We start from the raw sequence: 13,070 nt of genomic DNA on the forward strand, positions 1-13,070 counted from the left end.
CATCGAGTCAGAGGTCACAGAGAAGTCACCCACACGTGCGTTCAGCCTGTAAACTGTCAAATTCTGGTCGTGTAAAGGGGATAATGTCAGGGAGAGTTCGTGTTAGTAGGTGAAACGTCAGTGATCTGCGCACGTTATGATGTCAAAAAGAGGAAAACAGTGTGAATAGTTCATGAGATGTGAATCAGTTTTAGCATTAGAAGTGCAGCACAAAGACAAAATAAGTTTAGAATTAAGAAACTGGAGTAAAATCAGAAGGATTTTGTTATTTTTATTATGTAAAGAATCTAAAACTTCCTGTTTTGAGTCACTGTACTTCTAAATTTAAAGCTCAAAGTTCAGCTTACACAGATTTAAATAAACTAGTTCACGTTCATCGTTCACAATTTTGATAGTTGAACTAAGTCCAAAAATCAACTACACAAAGTTACAAAGATAATAAATTGCTGGTTTACCGCAAAACATGCTCTACATTGTTTTTGTGGTTGTGAATTGATGTTGTGTTTGAAATAAATGGGAAAGTGAGCTAATGATTGGACTTTAAACTTTTTTTTTTACTTACTCCACATTAACATACAGGTGCATCTCAATAAATTAGAATATCATAGAAAAGTTATTTTATGTCAGTAATTCAATAAAAAAAATGGAAATAACACATGATATGGATCCATTACACGCAGAATGAAACATTTCATGTCTACATTTATTTAATTTCTTCTAATTATAATGATTATGGCTTACATTTAATGAAGACCTAAAATTCAGTGTCTCAAAAAGTTTGAACATTACAAAATACCAACTTTATAAGTATGTTTAAAATGGAAATGTTGGCCTCTGAAAAGTATGTCCATCTATATGACTCAATACTTGGTTGGGGCTATTTGACTTGAACTACTGGAAATGGACTTTTCTGTCATATTCTAATTTATTGAGATGCACCTGTAGTCTTATCAACACATCATAGCAGCACAAAAATTAGCAATGAAATTAATGTTGAGCAGAATTAGGTTCAGAGTATTGGTCTGGCCCCCGGCAACTGAGATGAGATACTGTGGCCAAGGGGCCACAGTATCTCATGTGGCCCCTTGGGGAACTTAATTACCCTCCCCGGTCTATACTAACCCTAACCCTTTTGGTAAAAATCCTGCATACTAAACCTTTAACTGTAGCCAAAGTTAGGCACACTCAGTTCAGTTCACCTTTCACAAACAACAATCAACGCTCTAGTTTCTCTCACTTTAGTATGTTTGTGCACGATACTGTCCAATATCTTTCCCTTTATACCACACAGACTACCTCTCATGAATTATGAAAAAACCCAACAAACACCCCTCCTTCAAGAGATGGAAACATGAGGTGTGTCCCTCAAAGGAAATTAGACACGAGTGTGGTCTCTGAAGAAACTGACTCAATATGTTTTCTCAATATGGCTTGTTGCTCCTGTGACTAATGTTCATGCATTGGATCCCTTTATTTCCTTTTTGTGCACCTAATCTTCTCCAAACTTCTTTCTCATTCTTCATCTTCTTCAAAACTATGATATATATTTCCCATTGAAAATAATGAGGAATCAATGTGAAAGAGGATTACCTCACTTTGTGGCTGTGCCAAGTTGTTACACTTTAACATAGAAAAATTATTAAAAGCTTCATCGGGTCACAAGACTTGGGACTTTATTGGGCCAAATGGGCATTTTGTTGGAAAATGCAGTTTATGTTTTCTGCTTTATATCAGAACTCCAGCACACTTTCTGTCAATTTCTGTTGAAGTTTTCTAGTAATTTGATCAATGTTGGTTGCTTCCTGTGTGTGCTCCAGCTCCCAGAGTGGTGTACAGTCTGTACAAGTCCAGTATGTTTGCCCTTGTGTGTTTGCCTTTATAGAAACTCCTTAAATCAAAGAAATCTCTCTTCCTTGTTGCAGGTCAAGGTGTGGTTCCAAAACCGTCGGACCAAACAGAAGAAGGACACCACCAAGGATTCAGACAAACGCTCCTCCTCCTCAAACGAGTCGTTGGCCACCTGCAACATCCTGCGCCTCCTGGAGCAGGGCCGGCTCCTCTCAGGCCCCGCCCCGCCCCCTAACTCCCTCCTGGGGCCGCCGCATCCAGCCAACGGCTCTCTGCTGAGCAGCCCGGGCGGCGGCTCCTCCAACTCCCCGGGGATCAGCAGCAGCACTCCTCCCAACTCCCTACCCGGGGGGACTTTCGGGCTGTCGCTGCCGTCGCTGGGCGGCACCCCACCCTCACCGCGGCTGGGCGTCCCGCCACCGCACTCCCTCTGCTTCTCCATGCCGCTGCTGGGGGGCGCTCACCACGAACTGACGTCCGCCTACGGCTGCGGCTCCTCAGCTTTCGAGCCGTACATGCGACTGGACAGGAAGGAGGCAGATCTGGGAGGGAAGAAGACAGTTTCTTAAACACAGGTCCCTCTTTAAAGGACGCCGGGGGGCGTGTGTTTGTTCAATCTTGCAGTCGTTCACCCTGCTGCCTGTTTGACACTCGAGCTTCAGCAGACGGAGGAGAGAGAGCAACCTGGATCAGGAGAAATGTAAAAAAAAAAAAAAACGAAGGTTCCTCATGGCTCCATTTTGTGCCGCAGCTGACTGACACAAAATGGTGAAAAGGACGAGACTTGACGGAGGAAAAAAAAGAAAAAAACTTGTGAATTTTTGCAGAAATGCCCTGTGTGTGTATGTTGCGTGAACAGACAGATGTTTTTATCTCCACTCTCTTCGCAGTGGTTTTCAAGTGACTCTTCACTTTTTGTCCAGTGAGTTTGTTTGTGTGTGTGTGTTTTTCTCTCTATACAGGCCTTCATTTACTGTTCAGGAAAAAAAAAATACTTGACATGGATAGTTCAGACTGAATCAGCGTCTGAACGAAGACGAGCGGTCGTTCAAAAAGAGCAGTTTGTACACATTTCAGTATCCAAGTGGCCATGTTTGATTTTAGTTTAATGTGCTTTCACGATAAGGAAGAAACACTGAAGAAGAAAAAAAAAAGAATCGTAGCATTTTAATATCAGTCTGTTTGGTGTCCAGCGGTAGTTTTTGTAAATTCTTTATTTGGTTGTGTTCGTGTATGATAAATATGTGGTAGGATCTAGACAAATGGTGCAAAAATCACATCATATCTAGATCCGATAGTTTAATATAAAAGAACACGAGGAGGATAGTTGGTTAGACTCTGCCAAAGCATTTATGGATGAAGCTCCGGAGGGTTCGCACACTTCCTGTGTCCTCCACTGAAAAGCCCTTTGAACTCAGATTAACTTTTACAACCTCTGATTCACAGAAACGTCTCAGAGACATTCAGAGAGAAGGAAGAAACTTGTAGCCCGGTTTATGGACAGTTTCTTTAATTTACAGAACCAAGTTTGTGCAGACTCAATCCAGATTCACAGCTTTCTGTTTCACGTCTTGTTCATCAGTGTGGTTGGGCTAGAGCTGCAGCAACATGAAGGCCTTTTCACACCGAGTGCAAAGTGTGTAGTTCACTTGTAAATGTGTATTAAAACCTGTATTTACATGTTGGATGGGGACAGGTACGGAGGCTCTGAGGGGTCAAACAACTCTTTAAAAAGTGTTTGCAACAAAAAAAAAACAAAGCAGGAACCCAAATCTGTTGCAGAAACAACAGGAGAAAGTTTCAAAGTTGTGAACGTGTTTGACACAACGTGAGATCATATTTATTTTTTTAAACATGCAAAAATTAAGGTAAAAAACAAACATTCTAACTTGGTGTGAAAAGGGCTTTAGTCTGCAACAATTTTGATAATCTAATTTTTTTTTTTTAGATCTAATTTGTCTTTTGTTCCGTTTATTTACAGATTCAAATTCGTGACAATTTGCTGTTTACTTTTTTATCATTATTATTATTATTTTTTAAATATATATATATAACAGTAAATCACCACAGGCTCTGGGAAATTGTGAAAGCCATTTTTTCACAGTTTCAATTTATTTTTTTCATTTCATTTCATTTTTTTACACTGGCATATTAGGGTTAATGGGGAATAAAATAAAAATAAATAAATAAATAAAGCTGGCAGAGAGCGGTCATATTCTGAGAAAAAAAATCCAGGATTAATCCTAAAATTGTGATTTTTTTTCCTCTTGTAAATTTCACACTTGTTCTTAACTTGTAAATCTACAACTTTATGAATCTCTGTAATTCTCACTTTTTCTCAGAATATTACCCTTCTCCCCAGCTTCAAATTTATTATTATTATTATTTTTACCTACAATTTACACTATGATACAAAACGACGATGTGATAATGAAAATAATGGTTGGCTGCAGCTCTGATCACACACACACTTTATTCTTTTTTAAGGTCTGTTTCATCAGGTGATATCCATGATCACAACAAATCTGCTCTGAAATTTCACACAGGAAACTTTCACTGTGTGCACATGCTGAGGACACAGCATCACGTGTGGAAAAAATTACTTTTTGATATTTTTCTTTAAATTTGTTGAAGTTTCCCCTCTGTAAAGTTTTAGGCCCTTTCAGTTTCCTCGCCCTCCTGTTCAGCCCGTCTCAAACAAGAACATTTCCTCAACTCGCCCCTCATCGAAAGCACTTTATGTTTGTAGGTTTTTATACATCCTTCTGTATCCGTCCCATATTAGCTCCTTATTATTGAGAAAAGACTGAAAAACCTCCCAGCTTTAGTGAAAACAGGACCTGAAATGGGCCTGGCACTTCTGATTTTTATTTTAAAAAATTATAAAAAGATGATATTTATACCAAAATAGACTATACAACCTGATTTGTTGGGAGAAACCAAGCAATTTCATGCAAAATCTGACATTTAGGACCTTAAATGGAACAATCCATTGGTTGATGACCACATTTTTTGCCATTCTGAGGATCCAACTGTGAGACGTGCAATGATCATATGATGTCATACAACTGCTCAATCAGGGTCCAAGCTCCTTTTTTCGTCCAGTTAGAATAAATACATGTAATTAATGCAAGAATACACCTCAGCAATCCCCAAATAAAGTGCATTTTAATCAGTCGTTTTGAGCCTAAATTGAATTCAGCTCACTAAAGTATTATAAATAAGCTGATATTTATAGCAAAACAGACTATATAACCTGATGTATTGGGAGAAACAAAGTGATTCCATGCAAAATTTGACATTGAGGACCTCAAATCGAACAATCTGTTGTCGCATAACCACATTTTTTGCCATTGTGACAGTGAGATTGGGCAGTAAAATCAGTTGAATAACTGATTATTTCGGGGTAAATCCCACTATAAACATAACAAATATATCCAAAACACATGCAATGATCATATGATCATCTCATCAGGGTCCAAGCACCTTTTTTGGTCCAATTAGAAATAATACATATAATTAATGCAAGAAAACCCCACAGTAATTCCCCAATTAACTGCAGATTTTCTTCAGCGTTCTTCGTTTTGAGCCTAAATTGAATTCAGCTCACTTTGAAACGCAAATTTTTATCAAAAGTATTATAAATAAGCTGATATGTATACCAAAATAGACTATATGACCTGATTTATTGGGAGAAATCAAGCAATTTCATGTAAAATCTGACATTAAGGACCTTAAATGGAACAATCTGTTGTTGCATAACCACATGTTTTGCCATCGTGACCAACATGCAACTGCTCAATCAGGGTCCCAGCACCTTTTTTGGTCCAATTAGAAATAATACATATAATTAATGCAAGAAAACCCCTCAGCAATTCCCAAATTAAGTGCAGCTTTTCATCGTTTTGAGCCTAGATTGAATTCTGGCCACTTTGAGGCACATTTCGTATGTTAAATTGTTGCACGAGAGGCCGGTGGAGGAAAGAAAAATAATCAGCTGTAGTATGTCCAGGTTTTTCTTATAGTCCAAAGAAATTCAAAGGAGAACCTGCAATTCCCGACACTCTGCCCTCAATTTGTGTGTGTCAGAGGAGTCCTCGCCCCTTTTCACGACTTGTGTTTCTCGTCTGTTTTGCTGCTTGTCATTTTCACCTCTTATTTCCCCCACGTATCTATTCATCAAAAAAAAAATTGTACACTCTCGTGACACCAATTTACAACCGGGCTCGTGGCTGCGTCTCGGCTGCAGATAAATGCACGGAGAGGCTCTGACCTCAGCCTATGAAAACGTCCCGTCTGGCGACTCTCAGGGCCTTTTTGCACCCGTGTAGCATCTGCTGGTTGCAGGTGATTTGTTGTTGTTGTGTCCGGGCCCGTGTTATCCACTTGCGGCTCTTTGCAGCGCTGCACCTGTGCTGTTGTTGAACACTGTATTATTTTCTATAAGCACCATCCATAATTCACACGCTGCGGCATCAAATATTCAGCAGAGAGATGGAGCTGAGAGGTCAGGAGGTTTTCTTCTCATGTAAGGCTGGTGTACCCTTTCACAACCCCGCTTTTTTTCTCTTTACTCGCAAGAGGTTTGTCGATTTGCTTCAGTGCTGACATCCAGCTGTGCAGTAAGCAAAACAGTCACAGTCCCCTTTCTTTTTGCTGGTTTATTATAATTTTTGATTGCATGATTTACAGCTGCGCGAGACGGTAGATAAGCTCTCTGAATTGATCCCGTTTTCAGTTATTTGTCAGCCAATATGACAGAAAAGGGAAGATCAGACATTTATGAAAACTGTTTGGTTTTTTTGGTTTGGTGGTTTAAAAAAATAAATCTTCTCGCACTCCAGCCCAGCCGGCAGAATAAATGTTGGTATTGTGCGTTTCTGCAAACCACAGATCAACTAAAATTATTTTCTTCTCTTTCTCTACTATGGTGGTTGTAAAGCTTTAGAGAGAAAAAAAACTGAGTTAAACAAGTTGTAAAGATTTTGATCCCAAACAAATCTACTTGGTTAAATTTAGGAAACAGAACTTGATGGTTAAGGTTAGGAAAAAAAATCAGGGTTTTGGGTTAAAATAACTTTTATTAAATATACTGGGATTCGTAGGTATCCAACAAAGCAACTCACTAGTTGTGTTTCCATCAATGAATTTCTCTGCACATTTTGAAGATTCGCATGAGAAAAGCTTGACAGAAACAACAAAATTCCATAAAACTTTTGAAAATGCGCAGTTTTGATGCTCATTTGAGCTGGTTTTTGTCTTTTTTCGGAGAATTGTTATAACGCTAAACAGGAGATGGAAACATGATTCTGAGCCGACATGAAAGAATAATCATAAGTTGCTCAATTGAATCAAATTCCTGAAGACTTCTCTCCATTTTCTCAAGTGGGTTGCCAAAATTGTCCGATTCGCAACCCCTTTTTTGTTTTCTCTCCTCTTCTTCTACTGTTTACTAACGGATTAGCCACTGCCACCTTCTGACCAAAGTTCATTAATGCAGCTTTGTTTATTTACTGTAAACCGCTTGATGGAAACGTCCAGAATTTGTATTTTCTTAAATGCAACGTTTCAAAATTTTTGCGTCAAATTTGCTTCGGCTTTAATCGAAACACAGCTGTTTATAAAAAGCCATGTAGGTGGGCTCTAAGGCAGCTGGTGGGTGTGGTGGATGGATAAAACCAAGACACCCGTTGTTGGAAGTTATGTCTGAAAATCGAGGGTTTTTTGAGCCTAACAGTGTTCTATTTTCCTAACCATAAGGATGTAGTTTTGGGGTCAAAAAAGAGCCTTTTTAGAGCATTAAAAACGTGAGTAGTGAGGTTTAAAACTACAGCAGTACAACAGCGGTTGTAACAACCGCTTTACAGTATTAACGGGTTTGAAACAGCAGCAACGACACACACACACTGTCTCCTTCAGTGTCTGTTTGACCTTTCCAGCTACCCTGACACCAGTGCAACAACTAAAGGTCGCTGAAAATTAATTAACCTGTGGTTTTGCAAAAAAAAAAGGTACAATGCCTACATCGTATTCTGCCAACTGGGCTGCACACGGCCTCCATCCTCTGTCACTGTCCGGTGGTATTTTGTAATGTAAATCTGCAGTTACTGTATTGTTCGCTCGGCTCCGAGCTGCAGCTTGAGGCCGAGAGCTTCTCTTCAACAGAAAGAAGCTTTGCAAAGCCTTGTATCTGTTTAAACAAAGCCTTTTGTTTTGTTTTTATTTTATTTTCTTCTTTCAGTTTCTTCTCACTGTTGCTTTTGTTCATGCGCAATCTGTGACATCTTGCACTTGTTTAGGTTTCCCGTCATCTCAGGAGCGTTTCGGAGCCGTGCAGCGTGCAGAGCTTTACTGAAGTCCTTTGAGATTGTGTGGAAATATTCTTTTATTTTGAAAAATGCTTTGGTTTTATTTTAACTTTATGCACAGCCAAGGTCTCGCAGAAGGCCATAACTTCTTTTCTTTAAGCAGTAAACGTTTCTTAATGTCAAGCTAATGGCACCAGCTACTACTTATGATGAACAAACTCTATGTACATAGATATAAATTTATATATGAATATATATAAATGGGTCTTTGCACAAGTTATCTCCATGTCCGCTCTGTGTGATTTTAACAGGAAAAACAAAAATGCGACGGAAGATTCAGAAAGAAAAAAAAGACTTTATATATGCTTTACAATTCTTTGTCTCATTAACATTTTGCACTTATTTAAAGAGGCTTACTTCTGTTTCTGGGCTGACAGAGCTGTTTTCACGCTCGGCCAGGATATTGTACAATATGTATATGTATTTTTATTCATATGCATATAAATATATGTCTATGTAATTTGCCTCCTGTGTTTTCTTCACTTTTCTGCCTGCTGCAAGGCCACAAAAACATTAAAAATGAGCTCTTTTTAAAGTAATTTCCATATTTTCTGTACATAAAGATGGTTGTTTTGAAGCTTTTAAGGGACTATTCAGTCAAAATATGAGTTTCTGTTTGTAATCAGTCAACAAAATCCACAAACATGACTGACATCTGTGTGAGCTTTTTCTATTCACACGGATTTATTAAAAACCTTGGCTTCTTTGTTCTTTCCCCGTCAGCGTGGCTCGAGCATCGAGGCAGTGGACATTTTCACCTTTTCAGGTCTCTCTGCCGAGGGCCTTAAAATACTTTTAATTCTGTTTTGGTTTGGACGGTGGCCCTCAAAGACTGAATAAGGCGCCCTTGGGACATTAATTGGATGAAAATATGAGAACATACTTCAAAAAAAGTGGAATGACTCAGGCTGTAATAAATACTTTTCATGTTAGAATGAAATATTAGTCGTAGAACACTGTTACTGAAAATATACATAAAAAGTGAGCAGAACAGAGTCTGTTCTGGGCCAGAAACAAAACTTTCTTGGCTCAATAACCCTCTGTTGTCTTTTGTCACATACCAATAAAAACTTTTTAAACCATTAAATATCCAAGTAATATCAATATCAAACACATGGTTCCAAAAAAGAAAAGTCAGGTACTAATTTGATGCCTAAAAGTGCCTTAAAGGTGATTAGTTTTTATGTTTCTGGCAGATCTGAGAAACTGAAAGACTTGATCCTGAAGGTTTTTTTTAACTCAACAAAGACATGCAGAATATTTGCCCCAACAAAATAAGTAGAAGAATTGATTAAAGAGATGCATGCATTAAATTAAAAGTACAGCAACAAAGGGCAGCAAAGCCAGATAATGCAGTATATATAGTATACTATATAGTATATATAGTAAGTATATAAATAGAGCTGGTGGAGTGCAGTCATATTCTGAGGAAAATCCAGGATTAAACCTAAAATTGTGAGTTTTTTTCTTGTAAATCTCACACTTTAATTAAAAAAAAAAATGTTTACAGCTTGTAAATTTATGACTCTAATCTCTGTAATTCTCAGAATATTACCCCACTCCCCTAAAAACAACAATATAATAAAGTACAAATAATACATAAATAGAATAAGATAAAAAAAATGAACGAACAGAGAGAAAAGTATGTAATATACTCTGTATTAATATTTAAGACAAACTGTCAGTTCTCAGGGTCAATCAAAGCGAGATAGATCAATTTCCTCTTCTAAATATTTGAAAAATGGTTGACGGATCTTGCAGAATTTTGAAATGAATTTCACAATGTAGGTTTGATTTTTTGACTGCTGTTAACATCCTAATATTGATCACTAATCCTCAGTATGTCTTCTTCTTCATGACATTTCACTGGCAAATGTTATACTTTTTCCCCCACTGCATTTATTTGATAGCTTTAGAATACAAACTCTTATCATTTATTAAATTATGATGTTTATTTAAGACTTTATTGACACCCAGCAGTGTATAATGTAATTGGAATCAGCTCCATCTTTACCAGCTACAAGGTCAAATGGATGTAAACAATAATGCATCAGTAATATAATATACATTACTTTTACTTTGGTTAATTTAAATATATTTGGAAACTAGTACTTTAGTAAAACTCTTCTTCTCGCCATCACCTCTAGGAGTCTCACATATTTTGAGTGTGTTAATATGATATTATGTTTAACTGTAGCTTTAGTTTAGGTTTAAGTTTTGGATAAACTGAATTAATTTATCTTTGTTTAAAGGGTTTGGGGCATTGAGGGCCTCTACTTTTAATGTATGTGTCTTATATAGTAAGTTTTTCTAAAATGAGGGAGTTATTAAATCTACCAATAATATTTTATTTTACTACTACTAAAACCATTACTGCTTAAGTACTCTGTAAAAAAACAATAAAAAAACAGGTATTTACACAATTATTTTACAGGGCTTTTTTCTACATTAAGTGTGAATGCTGTAAAAAAGTAAATTACTTTTATTTCAAATATTAGCCATATATTAGAAGTTGTAATCTGTAAATTAATAAAATGGAACATTATAGAGTTGTTTTACAGTATTATTCAGTTGCTTAATGGTCTTAAAATTATAGTGAATTCTATGTAAAAAAAAAATAAATAAATAGAAATACACACATCATATTGCTGATTGTAAAATTAAGGCAACTTTCTGTTTGCCTCCAGTAAAACTTAAAATTTACTGTAAAAAAAATGGTAAAAATATTAAATATTAAAATTTTAAAAACTTAAGTTATTCTACATATATATATATATATCAAATTATATCAAATCAAATACAGAATTTTTATTTTAAAATAAAATTTTAAAATAAATTATCTGTAAAATAACTTAAGGTTGTTTACTGTTATGTGGCGGTAACTTTTGCTGGCAGACTTTTTTACAATTTTTTTACAGTGTATATTTGTAAAGGTGCATGATCTCATAAAAGTATTTAGCCAATTTTACAAATTACAAAAGTACTATTCAACCTACTTTTGTGCTTTCTTAGCTTAATTTGAGAGAAATTTTGAATGAAAAACGTTTAATTTCTCACAGTTTTTCTGCACAATTCGGGTCTCCGTCTGAGCTCGTGCAGCACCTGTTGATGCCACATGTTACCTGTTAACTTGTTACATGTTACCTGCTCTGACATGCTGCCTGTTCAGCAGCTCAGCTCGCTGATTAAAACCTTACAGGTGTCATCTAACGCACGCTTTGATGACTTCCTACCAAAACTCTGCTAATGACGTATCAAATGAAAAATAATCTGCAGAGAAAGAGCGAGTACTAAGCTGTAAAAGTAACACAGTGCGTACTGTAGGCCAGACTTCAGCGAGGGGCACTTCTCCAAGCTGGGACAATTGATCCGCAGGGTGCCAATTATAGTGATTGGCACCTTTATTTGAGCGAGGAAAAGGCGAGAGGACCGGCAGAAAGGAGACCAGATGGGTGGCCTGTTTCAGAGGAGGGGAGGAGGGCAGGGAGGGCCCGGAGGAGCAGGAGGAGCTGCCCTGCTGCAGAGGAGAAACTCTGCTGGTAAACAGACTCCAAAACTCCACCGACTGGGGATTTATTGATGCTTTTATTTTGAAATCTGTCATCAGCGCCCATTGCAATCAATAAAATGTTGATTTTTGATCCGTGTGTGCAGTCGAACAGGGAGAGAAAAACAAAGATAACCAAACAGAAGATATATTATTTTAATATAAAATAAAAATAAAAATATATATTTAATATATTTTTGTTATGTATTTGAGCGTGTTTTGTAACGATTTGATATGTAACTTCATGAGAACATTCTGTGAAAGGGCAATGTAAAATATATTTACTGGTATGTTTTAAACGTATTAATACCAATAAAAATCTAATCTTTTAATCAGTGAACAGCAGCTGAAAATGCAAAAACCTTAAATTTGTCTACAGGTATTATTTTTGAAAACATTCTGGAAAAACATGCATTTTTTTATGCAGTATTTTCTGTTTGGGGTTAATAGGATAAAAATCCTACTGTAAAAATCCTACTGTAATAATTCAAAATTATAAGCACATATTTAGGCCTAATGAAAAAATGCCTCAACTGCATATTTAAATATACAATTTCAATAAAACGTGCAAAATAAAAAATATTTGTCTTAATTTAAGTAATTCAATGGGGAAGTTTCATGGCATTCAACTAAATTAAATGATTATATTCAACTTATAAAGTGTTTCTAATACAAGTGAACAGGGATGCAGGATTACAATTTGAGGGAAATTTACTGTATTATTTGAAAGATATTTCCTTGTTTGTTTGTTTTACATTAAGTCCCTATAAAATAAGGTAAATTACTTTTATTACAAATATTTTCCATAAAACGGAAGTTGAAAACTGTAAATTAACATAAATGGAGATTTTTGGTTGTCTTTTAACAGTATTATTCAATTGCTTAATTGTCTTGACTGTTGTATTACAGTGAATTCTATGTGAAAATACAAAAATATAATAACATCATATTGCTGAATGTAAAATTAAGGCAACTTTTTGTTTTTTACAGTAAAACTCAAATTTTTATGTTATAAAAATAAATAAATCGTTAAAAAAAACGGTTAAAAAAAAGTTTTTAAAAGTTATTCTACAGATATATAGATGTAAATATGGATATTTACTGTATATTATATGTATTTTGTAAGAAATTATCTGTAAAATAACGACTAGGTAGTTTTTCTGTTATTTGACTGGAAGTGTTTGGCAACTTTTGCTGCCAGACCATATTTTTTTTGGATATTCTTTTTTTAAAGGTGCACGATCTCATAAAAGAATTCGGCTAATTTTAAACTTTTATGCTTCGATATAAACAAACAAGTGAAATTA

General features: G+C 36.1%; 1 protein-coding gene across 1 annotated transcript in view; it reads left to right on the forward strand.

The window, feature by feature from the left end:
- The window catches only part of vax2 (ventral anterior homeobox 2), a 38,244-nt gene extending 29,591 nt beyond the window's left edge, over positions 1 to 8,653 (forward strand). The window contains exon 3 of the mRNA XM_059355324.1: positions 1,923 to 8,653. Coding sequence (XP_059211307.1) covers positions 1,923 to 2,417 — 495 coding nt within the window. The 3' untranslated portion in view covers positions 2,418 to 8,653. The remainder of the gene's footprint in view (positions 1 to 1,922) is intronic.
- Positions 8,654 to 13,070: the final 4,417 nt, after the last annotated feature.

Source organism: Centropristis striata, chromosome 17 (genome assembly GCF_030273125.1).
Source record: "Centropristis striata isolate RG_2023a ecotype Rhode Island chromosome 17, C.striata_1.0, whole genome shotgun sequence".
NCBI classification, from domain to species: Eukaryota; Metazoa; Chordata; class Actinopteri; order Perciformes; family Serranidae; genus Centropristis; species Centropristis striata.